This window comes from Pristiophorus japonicus, chromosome 1 (genome assembly GCF_044704955.1).
Source record: "Pristiophorus japonicus isolate sPriJap1 chromosome 1, sPriJap1.hap1, whole genome shotgun sequence".
NCBI classification, from domain to species: Eukaryota; Metazoa; Chordata; class Chondrichthyes; family Pristiophoridae; genus Pristiophorus; species Pristiophorus japonicus.
This window is the reverse complement of record NC_091977.1, coordinates 191,358,678-191,371,588: the sequence shown is the minus strand read 5'-3', so window position 1 is coordinate 191,371,588 and position 12,911 is coordinate 191,358,678. Positions and strand designations below refer to the sequence as shown.

At 45.0% G+C, this 12,911-nt stretch overlaps 1 protein-coding gene across 1 annotated transcript in view; it reads left to right on the top strand.

Annotated features, from left to right (window-relative positions):
* msh3 (mutS homolog 3 (E. coli)) overlaps positions 1 to 12,911 on the top strand; it is a 348,510-nt gene that overhangs the window by 180,201 nt on the left and 155,398 nt on the right. The window contains exon 19 of the mRNA XM_070885637.1: positions 645 to 759. Coding sequence (XP_070741738.1) covers positions 645 to 759 — 115 coding nt within the window. The remainder of the gene's footprint in view (positions 1 to 644; positions 760 to 12,911) is intronic.

The window sequence follows — 12,911 nt, the reverse complement described above, 5'->3', positions numbered from 1 at the left end:
GCTGCGCCGCGCCCAGCTCCAGAGGACCTGCAGGGAGCCAGAGTTTTTTTTAGGCGCACTTTGTGGCGCGAAAAACAGGCGTCCAGGTCCGGGCTGTGCCGTTTTAGGCGCGGCCCGAAACTTGGGCCCAATGAGAGGGCACAAATATAAGATGATGTTAGAAAAAATGAAAAGACAAGTTAGAAATTTCTTACACAGTGATCAGAATTTGGAATTTTCTGCCACAATCCACTGTAGAAACAGTCAGTTCATTATTTTAGAAGGAAATTAGTTGCTTAAAAAAGAATAATATTAAAGGGTATGGGGACCGAGCAGGACAGTGGATTAGACTGGGTGGCTCATGAGAAGAAAAACTGATGCAGGCTTGATGGGACTAATGGCCTCTTTCTGATGCTTAACATTCTAGTTGCTGACCTCTCATTGGTTGGTTGGGGTGTCTAAAGCATAGATGTTAAAGGAGCACATCCTGTTGTATCTAAACATCCACAAATCTATCTGTTCTTTGTATGGCTTGTATATATTCATTTGTATTTTGTAATTAAAATAAACCAAAAAGGCTGATAGCATGAATGCTTCCACTGAATATAAAGGACAAAGTGTTTCATTATTAAACAATAATTTAAAACGTTGTATCATTTGTACAGGCCAACTGTGCTGGAAGAAGATAGACAAATAGTGATCAAGAATGGCAGGCACCCTGTGATTGACATTCTTATGGGAGAACAGGAGCAGTACGTTCCAAATAGCACTGAACTGCATGTGAGTATTCAATAAAAGCTTTCGGTGCTCTACTTCACAGTTAAATGGCTGTGTGCCGGTTGATTGGGTAACCTTGGCTGAAATGTTATATTTTCCAGTCGTGTCATGTTGTCACTTGTGGCTTAAAGTAAGCGCATTTGAGTATGTTTCCTTCCATGCGTGATATAGATAGGGTGGCAGGGGCTGCGGGGCAGTGGGTTCCCTGCTATATATTCATACAGATCTTTTTGTCAACAGTAGATGGAAGTAAACATATCCTGATATGTGACATTAAGGTCAACGTTAAAGTTTATTCTCAAATACCCAGCCAAAATTGAGTTTTCTCATATCATGACCTGATATCTTTTCTTTTGTGCTTCTGCTTCTCTGTCCCTTCTTTTTGCTTCTCTCTGACATATATTTTTTTCTTTTCTTTCTGTGTTAGTGATGATGGTGGGTGTTGTGCTCGGTAAAGGAGCAGGCTGCATTTGTAATCGGCTTGCAGGAAAATGTGGCCCTTTCCGGCTGCCTTCCATTCCCTCCCCCAATCATTTGAGTTTTCCTTGTTCCCATCACATCCTCCACCAGTTACCTTCCCAATACCCCTTCCTCTTCCTGCCACCTCATCACTACTCCCTCCTTGAGCCTGTATCCTTCCCCTCTTTACTCTGCTGCTATTCATCATACCCTGAACCCTCCCACTTGATCCACTCCCAAGGGCAGGTGACAGGAAGCCATAGGCTCACCCTCAACTAGCTTCCCTCTCCCCCTCAATTCCGATTTGTTTCCCTCAGAGGCTTTCTGTGCTTTCAAATGGTAACTCCTTTCCTAAAAAAAACCAAGTTGGAATGTGGAAGGAAACTGGTTGTCTGACTTTCCCTCCAGTTTCCTTTTATTTGTCTCTGCCCCTCTCTTGCACAGATATTAGTAATTAGAACCACTCAGATATTAGTAATTAGAACCACTCAGATATTAGTAATTAGAACCACTCAGATATTAGTAATTAGAACCATTGTCCCATCACAAAGATCGCCTACTTCCACCTCCACAATATTGCCTGTCTCTGCCCTTGCCTCAACCCATCTGTTGTTGAAACCCTCATCCATGATTTTGTTATCTCCAGACTCGACTATTACAATGCCCTCCTGGCCGGCCTCCCATCATCCACCCTCCATAAACTTAAGTGCATCCAAAACTCTGTTGCCCGTATCCTAACTTGCACCAATTCCCGTTCGCCCATCATCTCTGGACGCTGACCTACAATTAGCTCCACCAGCACCTCCAATTTAAAATTCTCATCCCAGTGTTCAAATCCCTCTATGGCCTCGCCCTTCCCTATCTCTATAACCTCCTCCAACCTCACAACCTTTCGAGAACTCTGTGTTTCTCTAACTCTGCCTCTTGTGCATCCCTTTACCCTGCCTTTGGCGGCCGTGCCTTCAGCTGTCAGGACCCTAAGCTCAGGAATTTCCTGCACAAACCTCTCCACCTCTCTCTCCTTATCTAAATGGAGTCGAGGAGAAGATAGATTTGGGGGTTCAGATACGCAAATCTTTAGAAGTGGGTGGACAAGTTAGAAAAGGTGCAAAAAGAGACGCATGGAATCCTAGGTTGTATAAATAGGGGTATGGAGTACAAAAGCAAAGAGGTCATGCTAAAACTATGCAAATCATTGGTTAGGCCACAGTTAAAAATAATGGGCCCAGAATTGCAGAACTGATGACTTTGAGCGTCGGCTACTCTGTCCCGCCCCCACATCCGCCCCGATGATGAGTCCACTTCCACTCCCGCTCCAAAAAAAAGCCTGAAGTGCTGAATTTCTACAGTTGGCTGCCACATTGGGGCGGCCGGAATACTTCAAGAGCGGTAGGTGCAACTCGTTTCGGGCGGTGGGTAAATTCGGCCCCGGAATGTGCTACTTGAAACAGTGGTGGAAGCAGGATGCCTTGATCCAGAGAGCACATTTTCCACATTATGGGCCCAAGTTTCCACATAATAAAAAACGGGCGCCCCTCCGAGCTGGGCGCCCGTTTTTCGCGCCTAAAACGGCGCCGGAAAAAAAACGAGCGATTCTGGGGCGCTTTGCAGCTCCTTGTCTGCTTGGCGCATTGCCCAGGGGGGCGGAGCCGACACTCGCACTGATTTTGTAAGTGGGAGGGGGCGGGTACTATTTAAATTAGTTTTTTTCCTGCCGGCAACGCTGCGCGTGCGCGTTGGAGTGTTCGCGCATGCTCAGTGTGAAAAAAACATTGGCACTCGGCCATTTTTGTAGTTCTTTGTAGTTGTTTAGTTTTTGAAAAATTTTTAATAAAAGTACATTGCCATCAGCACAGAGGCTTCTTGTAGCAGTGAGAAGAGTGCAAGAAGCCTCAGAAAGTTGAGGCAGCCGTTTCCCGACGACCTCCCCCTTTTGCCGTCGGGAAATGGCTCCTCAATTTCTGAGGCTTCCTGCAGCCTTCTGTCTTTCCCGCCAGCCGTCTGGAACGGCTCCATTCCCTTCCCCGCCCCCCCGCGTTCGGTCGGCTCCCTCCTCCCCCCCGCCCGCGTTCGGTCGGCTCCCTCCCCCGCGTTCGGTCGGCTCCCTCCTCCCCCCCCCCCCCCCCCGCCCCGCCCGTGTTCGGTCGGCTCCCTCGTTTTGTGAGGCTTGCATAACCATTCTTCCTGGCTGAAGCACTTTTACACAGGTAGGAAGATGGTTTATTTAATCTTTTCTTTGCTTATAAATGTTTATTCAGGTTGGATTTATTTGTATAAGTATAAATAAGGATTGATTGTAGAATTTAATGCGTTCCCTTCCCCCCACCTCGTTCTGGACGCCTGATTTGTAACCTGCACCTGATTTTTTAATGTGTAGAACAGGTTTTTTCAGTTCTACAAAAATCTTCACGCTCCATTCTACTTTAGTTTGGAGTACATTTTCACTGTGGAAACTTTCAAATCAGGCGTCAGTGGCCGGACACACCCCCTTTTGAAGAAAAAATTCTGTTCCAAAGTAGAACTGTTCTACCTGACTAGAACTGCAGAAAAAAAAATGTGGAGAATTACGAATTCTAAGATAGTCCATTCTCCACTAGTTGCTCCTAAAAATCAGGTGCAAATCATGTGGAAACTTGGGCCCATCAATTCTACTTGCAGCTTTTCCTTCTCTCTCAATCTAGATCCATTGGAAGGATTTTAAAAAAAATATGGATTTGATTTTTGTAGAATGATTGATGGAAAATAATACCTTCTGAATAAAATCACTTTTTTATTCCAACTGCTGTTAATAGTTATCAAATTATCCAGGGAATATAGTCAGGAAAATCCTGAGTAATAATAATTTCTCAACTCTCATTTTTTGTGGTGTAAGTTTCATTTCAATGCCAGGCGTATATAACTGCTGGGATGGTTGCCTAATTTAAAAAAAACTGAACTGTGGCTATTAGGAAACTGCACCTGCTTTGATTGTTGATATGGCCTTGTGGAAATTTTCAAACATGGCATCAAACCTCAGTTCACGTTATTGTTTTTTTTTAAAACAGATCAATGGGTGGGGTTGAGGCCAGTGAATACATTTGAGAGCAAAACAACTGTGAGTGGAAATATGGCCCAACTCCTCCCTTCCTGATGTATCATTTAACTACTTCATAAAAAAATGTGGCTTCAACACACAATGCTGAAAATAGGTTGAAGCCACACATGCCTTTATTTTACACCAATTAAAATGAACGTTTATTTGAGATATATTTGTTAGGACATGTATGGAGATGATGATTGAGTTTAATTCCCAGGCACATCACCCAGTTACTTGAGCAGATCACTTACAAAGGTGGCTGCTTTATCCGCAGTATATAGAACAAGTCAAACTACTTCCACGCTAACCACAATATCCTCATAATTATGCATTTTGTTCAACTTAACTAGTGAGATATCGACTAACTTTCAAGCTGTAAACTCATGGAGTGGATCTGAATATTCTGTCTGGTGTCAAATTAAGGTATTATCAGTTCTCTGTTATTTCTTTTCATTATTGTAAAAGGCAACTTCCATAAATGAACCATGTTCGTCTGATCGGAAACTTAACCATATATTTTTAGTATTTGGGTTATAATGTGACACAGGGTTTTTTATTGTAAACTTTTTTTTATTAATCCTTGGGATGTGGCCATCGCTGGCAAGGCCAGCATTTATTGGCCATTCCTAATTGCCCTTGAGAAGGTGGTGGTGAGCCGCTGCCTTGAACCACTGCAGTCCATGGTGAAGGTACTCCCACACTGCTGCTAGGTAGGGAGTTCCAGGATTTTGACCAAGGGACGATGAAGGAACGGCGACATGTTTCCAAATCAGGATGGTGTGTGACCAGGAGGGGAACTTGCAAGTGATGTTGTTCCCATGCGCCTGCTGCCCTTGTCCTTCTAGGTGGTAGACCATCAGCAGGCCGGGGCCATTAGAGGGAGCAGCATGCAGCTGCCTGGCCCAGAAATCGGCACGATCCCAGCCTGCAAGACCATCAGCAGGCCGGGGCCATTAGAGGGAGCAGCGTGCGGCAGCCTGGCCCAGAAATCGGCACAATCCCAGTCTGTGAGACCATCAGCAGGCCGGGGCCATTAGAGGGAGCAGCGTGCGGCAGCCTGGCCCAGAAATCGGCACAATCCCAGTCTGTGAGACCATCAGCAGGCCGGGGCCATTAGAGGGAGTAGCATGCGGCCGCCTGGCCCAGAAATCGGCGCGATCCCAGCCTGCAAGACCATCAGCAGGCCGGGGCCATTAGAGGGAGCAGCGTGCGGCGGCATACCACTTCAGGGAGCAGCACGTGCTGCTGCAGGAGGGCGACGGCTGATTGCAATGTGGGCAGGAACAGCAGGAGTGGCGAGGTCGGGGCAAAGGAGCGGCAAGGGTTCGTAGAGGAATGTGATCGAGGCCCAGGAGAGATGAGAGTTTGGGACCCAGAAGAGGCGAGGGCCCAGGGTCAGCACGGGCCAGCCCACACTGATATGCGTGCGCACTAGGTCCACGCAGCAGAATTGGTCTCCAGTCGTCTTGGTTAATCCTTGCCACTGGACCAAGACCGAGCTCAGTCAAGCCCGTGTGGTGGCTGGTGTGCAACGGCCACCACACGTTAAAAGAATCCGCGCACAGGCATCTTCCACCCTTCAAGATGTAGTTCGGGATTTGGATTATTAGGTCCTTCATTGAAACACCTGTGAACTCATCCCTTTTCGGCTTGGAAGTAGGTCATCCTCGTTTCGAGGGACTGCCTATGATGATGATGAGGTGGTAGAGGTTGCGCGTTTGGGAGGTGCTGCCGAAGAAGGATTATCAGTGGGAAAGGATTTAGATGCTAGTGACCATTATTCAGTTAGATTTAAGGTAGTTATGGAAAGGGACAAGAATAGACCAGGAATAAAAGTTCTAAATTGGGGAAAAGCCAACTTTGCTAAGCTGAGAGGTGATTTGGCCATGGTGGACTGGAAACAGCTACTTGAAGGTAAATCAGTGTCAGAGCAGTAGGAGGCATTCAAGGAGGAGATCCATAGGGTTCAGGCCAAATATGTGCCCTTAAAGAAAAAGGGTGGACTAACAAATCTAGAGCTCCCTGGATGTCGAGGGACATAGAGGGTAGGATAAAGAAAAAAAGGGAGGCTTATAACAGATACCGAGGCCTAATTACTGCAGAATCTCTAGAGAAAGTCCAGGTGTGAAATTAAAAAGGATATTAGGAAAGCAAAGAGAGGGCATGAAAAATTCTTGGCAAGTAAAATCAAGGAAAACCCAAAGATGTTTTACAAATATATTAAGAGCAAGAGGATAGCTAAAGAAAGGGTAGGCCTATTGGAGACCATGAGGGTAATCTGTGTGTGGAGGCGGAAGATGTTGGTGTGGTTCTTAATCAACACTTTGCATCTGTTTTCACAAAAGAGAGGGGCGATGTAGACACTACTATCGAGGTGGAGGAGTGTGAAATATTAGATGAAATAAATATAGTGAGAGAGGGAATATTAAGGGGTTTAGCAGCTTTGAAAGTGGATAAGTCCCCAGGCCTGGATGAAATGTATCCCAGACTGTTAAGCAAAGCAAAAGAGGAAATACCAGCGGCTCTGACCATCATTTTCCAGTCCTCTCTGGCTTCAGGTGTGTTGGACTGCTAATGTGGTACCTTTGTTTAAGGAGGGAGAAAGGGATAGACTGAGTAATTACAGGCCAGTCAGCCTAACCTCAGCGATGGGAAAATTATTCCAAAAAAATCCTGAAGGACAGGATAAATCATTACTTAGAAAGACACGGATTAATCAAGGATAGTCAGCACGGATTTGTTAAGGGAAGATCGTGTCTGACTAATTTGATTGAATTTTTTGAGGAGGTAACCAGGAGGGTCGATGAAGGCAAAGCGTATGATGTAATGTATATGGATTTTAGCAACACTTTTGATAAGGTCCCACATGGCAGACTGGTCATAAAAGTAAAAGCCCATGGAATCCAGAGCTTAACCAATAACCAATAAGGGAATTGAGGGTTATGGGGAGCGGGCGGGTAAGTGGAGCTGAGTCCACGGCCAGATCAGCCATGATCTTGTTGAATGGCGGAGCAGGCTCGAGGGGCTAGATGGCCTACTTCTGTTCCTAATTCTTATGTTCTTATGTAAAGTGTCAAATTGGATCCAAAATTGGCTGAGGCAAGAAGCAAAGGGTAATGATTGATGGGTGTTTTTGCGACTGGTAGGATGTTTCCAGTGGGGTTCCGCAGGGCTCAGTGCTAGGTCCCTTGTTTTTTGTGATATACATCAATAATCTAGACTTGAATATTGGGGGTATGATTAAGAAGTTTGCAGATGATACTAAAATCGGCTGTGTGATTGATAATGAAGAGGAAAGTCATGGGCTGCAGGAGGATATCAATCTACTGGTCAGGTGGGCAGAGTAGTGGCAAATGTTATTTAATCCAGAGTAGTGTGAGGTAATGCATTTGGGGAGGGCTGACAAGGAAAGGGAATACACACTAAATGGTAGGACACTGAGAAGTGTAGAGGAACAAAGGGACCTTGGAGTGCATGTCCTCAGATCCCTGAAAGTAGCAGGCCAGGTAGATAAGGTGGTTAAGAAGGCATATGGAATGCTTGCCTTTTTTAGCCGAGGCATAGAATACAAGAGCAGGGGGAGTTATGCTTGAATTGTATAAAACACTGGTTAGGTCACAGCTGGAGTACTGTGTGCAGTTTTGGTCACCGCATTACAGGAAGGACGTGAATGCATTGGAGAGGGTACAGAGGAGATTTACGAGGATGTTGCCAGGAGTGGAGAATCTAAGCTATGAGGACAGATTAGATAGACTGGATTTGTTTTCATTGGAACAGAGGAGGCTGAGGGGAGACCGCATTGAGGTCTATAAAATTATGAGGGGCCTAGATATAGTGGATAGAAAGGGCCTATTTCCCTTAGCAGAAGGGTCAACAACCAGGGGGCATAAATTTAAAGTAATTAGTAGATGGTTTAGAAGGGATAAAAGGGGAAATTTCTTTATGCAGAGGGTTGTGGGGGTCTGGAACTCACTGCCTGAAAGGGTGGTAGATGCAGAAACCTTCACCACATTTAAAAAGTACTTGGTGGATGTGCACCTGAAGTGCCGTAACCCACAGGGTTACGGACCTAGAGCTGGAAAGTGGGATTAGGCTGGATAGCCTCTTGTTGGCCGGCATGGACACGATGGGCTGAAATGGCCTCCTTCTGTGCTGTAACCTTCTATGATAAGCCTTGACGAGTTGCTGCAGTGCATCTTGTAGCTGATACACACTGCAGCCACGGTACACCAGTGTTGCAGGAAGTGAATGTTTAAGGTGGTGGATGGGGTGCCAATCAAGCGGGCTGCTTTGCCCTGGATGGTGTTGAGCTTCTTGAGTGATGTTGGAGCTGCACTCATCCAGGCAAGTGGAGAGTATTCCATCACACTCCTGAATTGTGCCTTGTTGATGGTGGAAAGGCTTTGGGGAATCAGGAGGCGAGACACTCGCCACAGAATACCCAGCCTCTGCTAGTAGAATAGTATGCATATAATCTCAGAGACTGATGATATCAACCTGACGCACACTTTTCGTAATGGTTTAATTATTAAACAGATTTAGCAAATAGTTACCGAAGCAAATGTTGAGCAATGAAAGTACAGCAGTCTGGAGCCAGCTCACAAGGGGGTTAATCAAACATACCAATTTGATGAGATCCATTAAAAATTTGTTACAGAAGCTGGCAATCTATGCTAAACCTTTATAAATCAGTGATTCGACCCCAACTGAAGCATTGTGGCCAATTCTGAGCACCAAACGTTAGGAAGGATGTCAAGGCATTGGAGAGGGTGCAGAGGAGATTTAGTAGAATTATACCAGGGATGAGGAACTTCAGTTATGTGTACAGACTAGAGAAACTGGGATTGTTCTCCTTAGAGCAGAGAAGGTGAAGTGGAGATTTAATAGAGGTGTTCAAAATTATGAAAGAATTTAATAAATAAAAGCTGTTTCCACTGGCAGAAGGGTCTGTAACCAGAGGGGACAGATTTAAGATAATAGGCAAAAGAAATAGAGGGGAGAGGAGGAGCATAGGAACAGGCTATTTAGCTCCTTGAGCCTGTTCTGACATTCAGTGAGATCATGGTTGATCTGTGATCTAACGCCATATATCCACCGTTGCCCCATATCCCTCAATACCTTTGGTTAACAAACTAACATATATCAATCTTAGATTTAAAATTAACAATTGATCGAACGCCCTAACTTCATTCCTGAAAGGCCTGGCTCTAATTTTTAGGCTATGCCCCCTAGTCCTGGACTCCCCAACCAGTGGAAATAGTTTATCTCAATCTACCCTATCAGTTCCCTTCATATCTTGAAAATATCGATCAACTCACCCCTTAACCTTCTAAATTCCAGGGAATACAACCCTAGTTTGTGTAATCTCTCCTCGTAATTACATCCTTGGAGTCCTGGTATTATTCTGGTAAATCTACGTTGTACTCCCTCCAAGGCCAATATATCCTTCCTACGATGTGGTGCCCAGAACTGAACACAGTACTCCAGGTGTGGTCTAACCAGGGATTTGTATAACGTAACTTCTAGCGCCTTGTATTCTAGTCCTCTAGATATAGAGACCAGCATTCCGTTATCCTTTTTGATTATTTTCCAAACCTATCCATGCCATTTTAATGACCTATGCACCTGGACCCTCCAAGTCTCTTTGGACCTCCACTGTTTCTAGCTTTTCACCATTTAGAAAGTACTCAGATCTATCCTCGTTAGGTCCAAAGTGGATGACCTCACACTTGCCTACATTGAAGTTCATGGCACCTTAGGTGGCTCCGCTGCACAGGAGGGCAGGAAAAAGAATGGGAGAGCTATAGTGGTAGGGAATTGTAAGGGAAATAGATAGGCGTTTCTGCGGTTGCAACCGAGACTCCAGGATGGCATGTTGCCTCCCTGGTGCAAGGGTCAAGGATGTCACAGAGCGGCTGCAGGGCATTCTGGAAGGGGAGGGTGAACAGCCAGTTGTCGTGGTGCATATAGATACCAGCGATATAGGTAAAAAACAGGATGAGGTCCGACAAGCTGAATTTAGGGAGCTAGGAGTTAAATTAAAAGTAGGACCTCAAAGGTAGTAATCTCAGGATTGCTGCCAGTACCACATGCTAGTCAGAGTAGAAATAGCAGGCTAGCTAAGATGAATATGTGGCTTGAGGAGTGGTGCAGGAGGGAGGGATTCAAATTCCTGGGACATTGCAACCGGTTCTGGGGGAAGGTGGGACCAGTACAAACCGGACGGTCTGCACCTGGGCAGGACCGGAACCAATGTCCCAGGGGGGAGTGTTTGCTTGTACTGTTGGGGAGGGGTTAAACTAATATGGCAGGGGGATGGGAACTTATGCAGGGAGACAGAGCGAAGTAAAATGGAGGCAGAAGCAAAAGATAGAAAGAAGAAAAGTAAAAGTGTAGGGCAGAGAAACCCAAGGCAAAAATCAAAAAGGACCACATTACAGCAAAATTCTAAAGGGGCAAAGTGTATTAAAAAGACAAGCCTGAAGGCTCTGTGCCTCAATGCGAGGAGTAGTCGTAATAAGGTGGACGAATTAACTGCACAGGCAGCTATTGACAAATATGATATCATTGGGATTACGGAGACATGGCTCCAGGGTGACCAAGGCTGAGAACTCAACATCCAGGGGTATTCAACATTCAGGAAGGAGAGGCAGAAAGGAAAAGGAGATGGTGTAGCGTTGCTGGTTAAAGAGGAAATTAACGCAATAATAAGGAAGGACATTAGCTTGTATGATGTGGAATCTGTATGGGTGGAGCTGCGGAATACCAAAGGGCAGAAAACGCGAGTGGGAGTTGTGTACAGACCACCAAACAGTAGTAGTGAGTTTGGGGACTGCATCAAACAAAAAATTAGGGATGCGTGCAGTAGTTACAGCAGTTATCATGGGCAACTTTAATCTACATATAGATTGGGCTAACCAAACTGGTAGCAATACGGTGGAGGAGGATTCCTGGAGTGTATTAGGGATGGTTTTCTCGACCAATATGTCAAGGAACCAACTAGAGGGCTAGCCATCCTAGATTGGGTGATGTGTAATGAGAAAGGACTAATTAGCAATCTTGTTGTGCAAGGCTCCTTGGGGAAGAGTGACCATAATATGGTACAATTCTTTATTAAGATGGAGAGTGACACAGTTAATTCCGAGACTAGGGTCCTGAACTTAGGGAAAGGTAACTTTGATGGTATGAGACGTGAATTGGCTAGAATAGACTGGCGAGTGATACTTAAAGGGTTGACAGTGGATAGGCAATGGCAGACATTTAAAGATCACATGGATGAACTTCAACAATTGTACATCCCTGTCTGAAGTAAAAATAAAACAGGGAAGGTGGCTCGAGCGTGGCTAACAAGGAAAATTATGGATAGTGTTAAATCCAAGGAAGAGGCATATAAATTGGCCAGAAAAAGCAGCAAACCTGAGGATTGGGAGAAATTTAGAATTCAGCAGAGGAGGACAAGGGGCTTACTTAGGAGGGGGAAAATAGAGTATGAGAGGAAGCTTGCTGGGAACATAAAAACTGACTACAATAGCTTCTATAGATATGTGAAGACAAACGTAGGTCCCTTGCAGTCAGAATCAGGTGAATTTATAATGGGGAACAAAGAAATGGCAGACCAATTGAACAAATACTTTGGTTCTGTCTTCACAAAGGAAGACACAAATAACCTTCCGGAAATACTAGGGGACCGAGGGTCTAGCGAGAAGGAGGAACTGAAGGAAATCCTTATTAGTCAGGAAATTGTGTTAGGGAAATTGATGGGATTGATGGCCGATAAATCCCCAGGGCCTGATAGTCTGCATTCCAGAGTGCTTAAGGAAGTGTCCCTAGAAATAGTGGATGCATTGGTGATCATTTTCCAACAGTCTATTGACTCTGGATCAGTTCCCTATGGACTGGAGGGTAGCTAATGTAACACCACTTTTTAAAAAAGGAGGGAGAGAAAAAATGGGGAATTATAGACCGGTTAGCCTGACATTGGTAGTGGGGAAAATGTTGGAATCAATTATTAAATATGAAATAGCAGCGCATTTGGAAAGCAGTGACAGGATCGGTCCAAGTCAGCATGGATTTATTAAAGGTAAATCATGCTTGACAAATCTTCTAGAATTTTTTGAGGATGTAACTAATAGAGTGGATAAGTGAGAACCAGTGGATGTGGTGTATTTGGACTTTCAAAAGGCTTTTGACAAGGTCACGCACAAGAGATTAGTGTGCAAAATTAATGGTATTGGGGGTAATATATTGATGTGGATAGGGAACTGGTTGGCAGACAGGAAGCAGAGAGTCGGGATAAACGGGTCCTTTTCAGAACGGCAGGCAGTGACTGGTGGGGTGCCGCAGGGTTCAGTGCTGGGACCCCAGCTATTTACAATATACATCAATGATTTAGATGAAGGAATTGAGTGTAATATCTCCAAGTTTGCAGATGACACTAAGCTGGGTGGCGGTGTGAGCTGTGAGGAGGATGTTAAGTGGCTGCAGAGTGACTTGCACAGGTTAAGTGAGTGGGCAAATGCATGGCAGATGCAGTATAATGTGGATAAATGTGAGGTTATCCAGTTTAGTGGCAAAAACAGGAAGGCAGAATATTATCTGAATGGCGACAGATTAGGAAAAG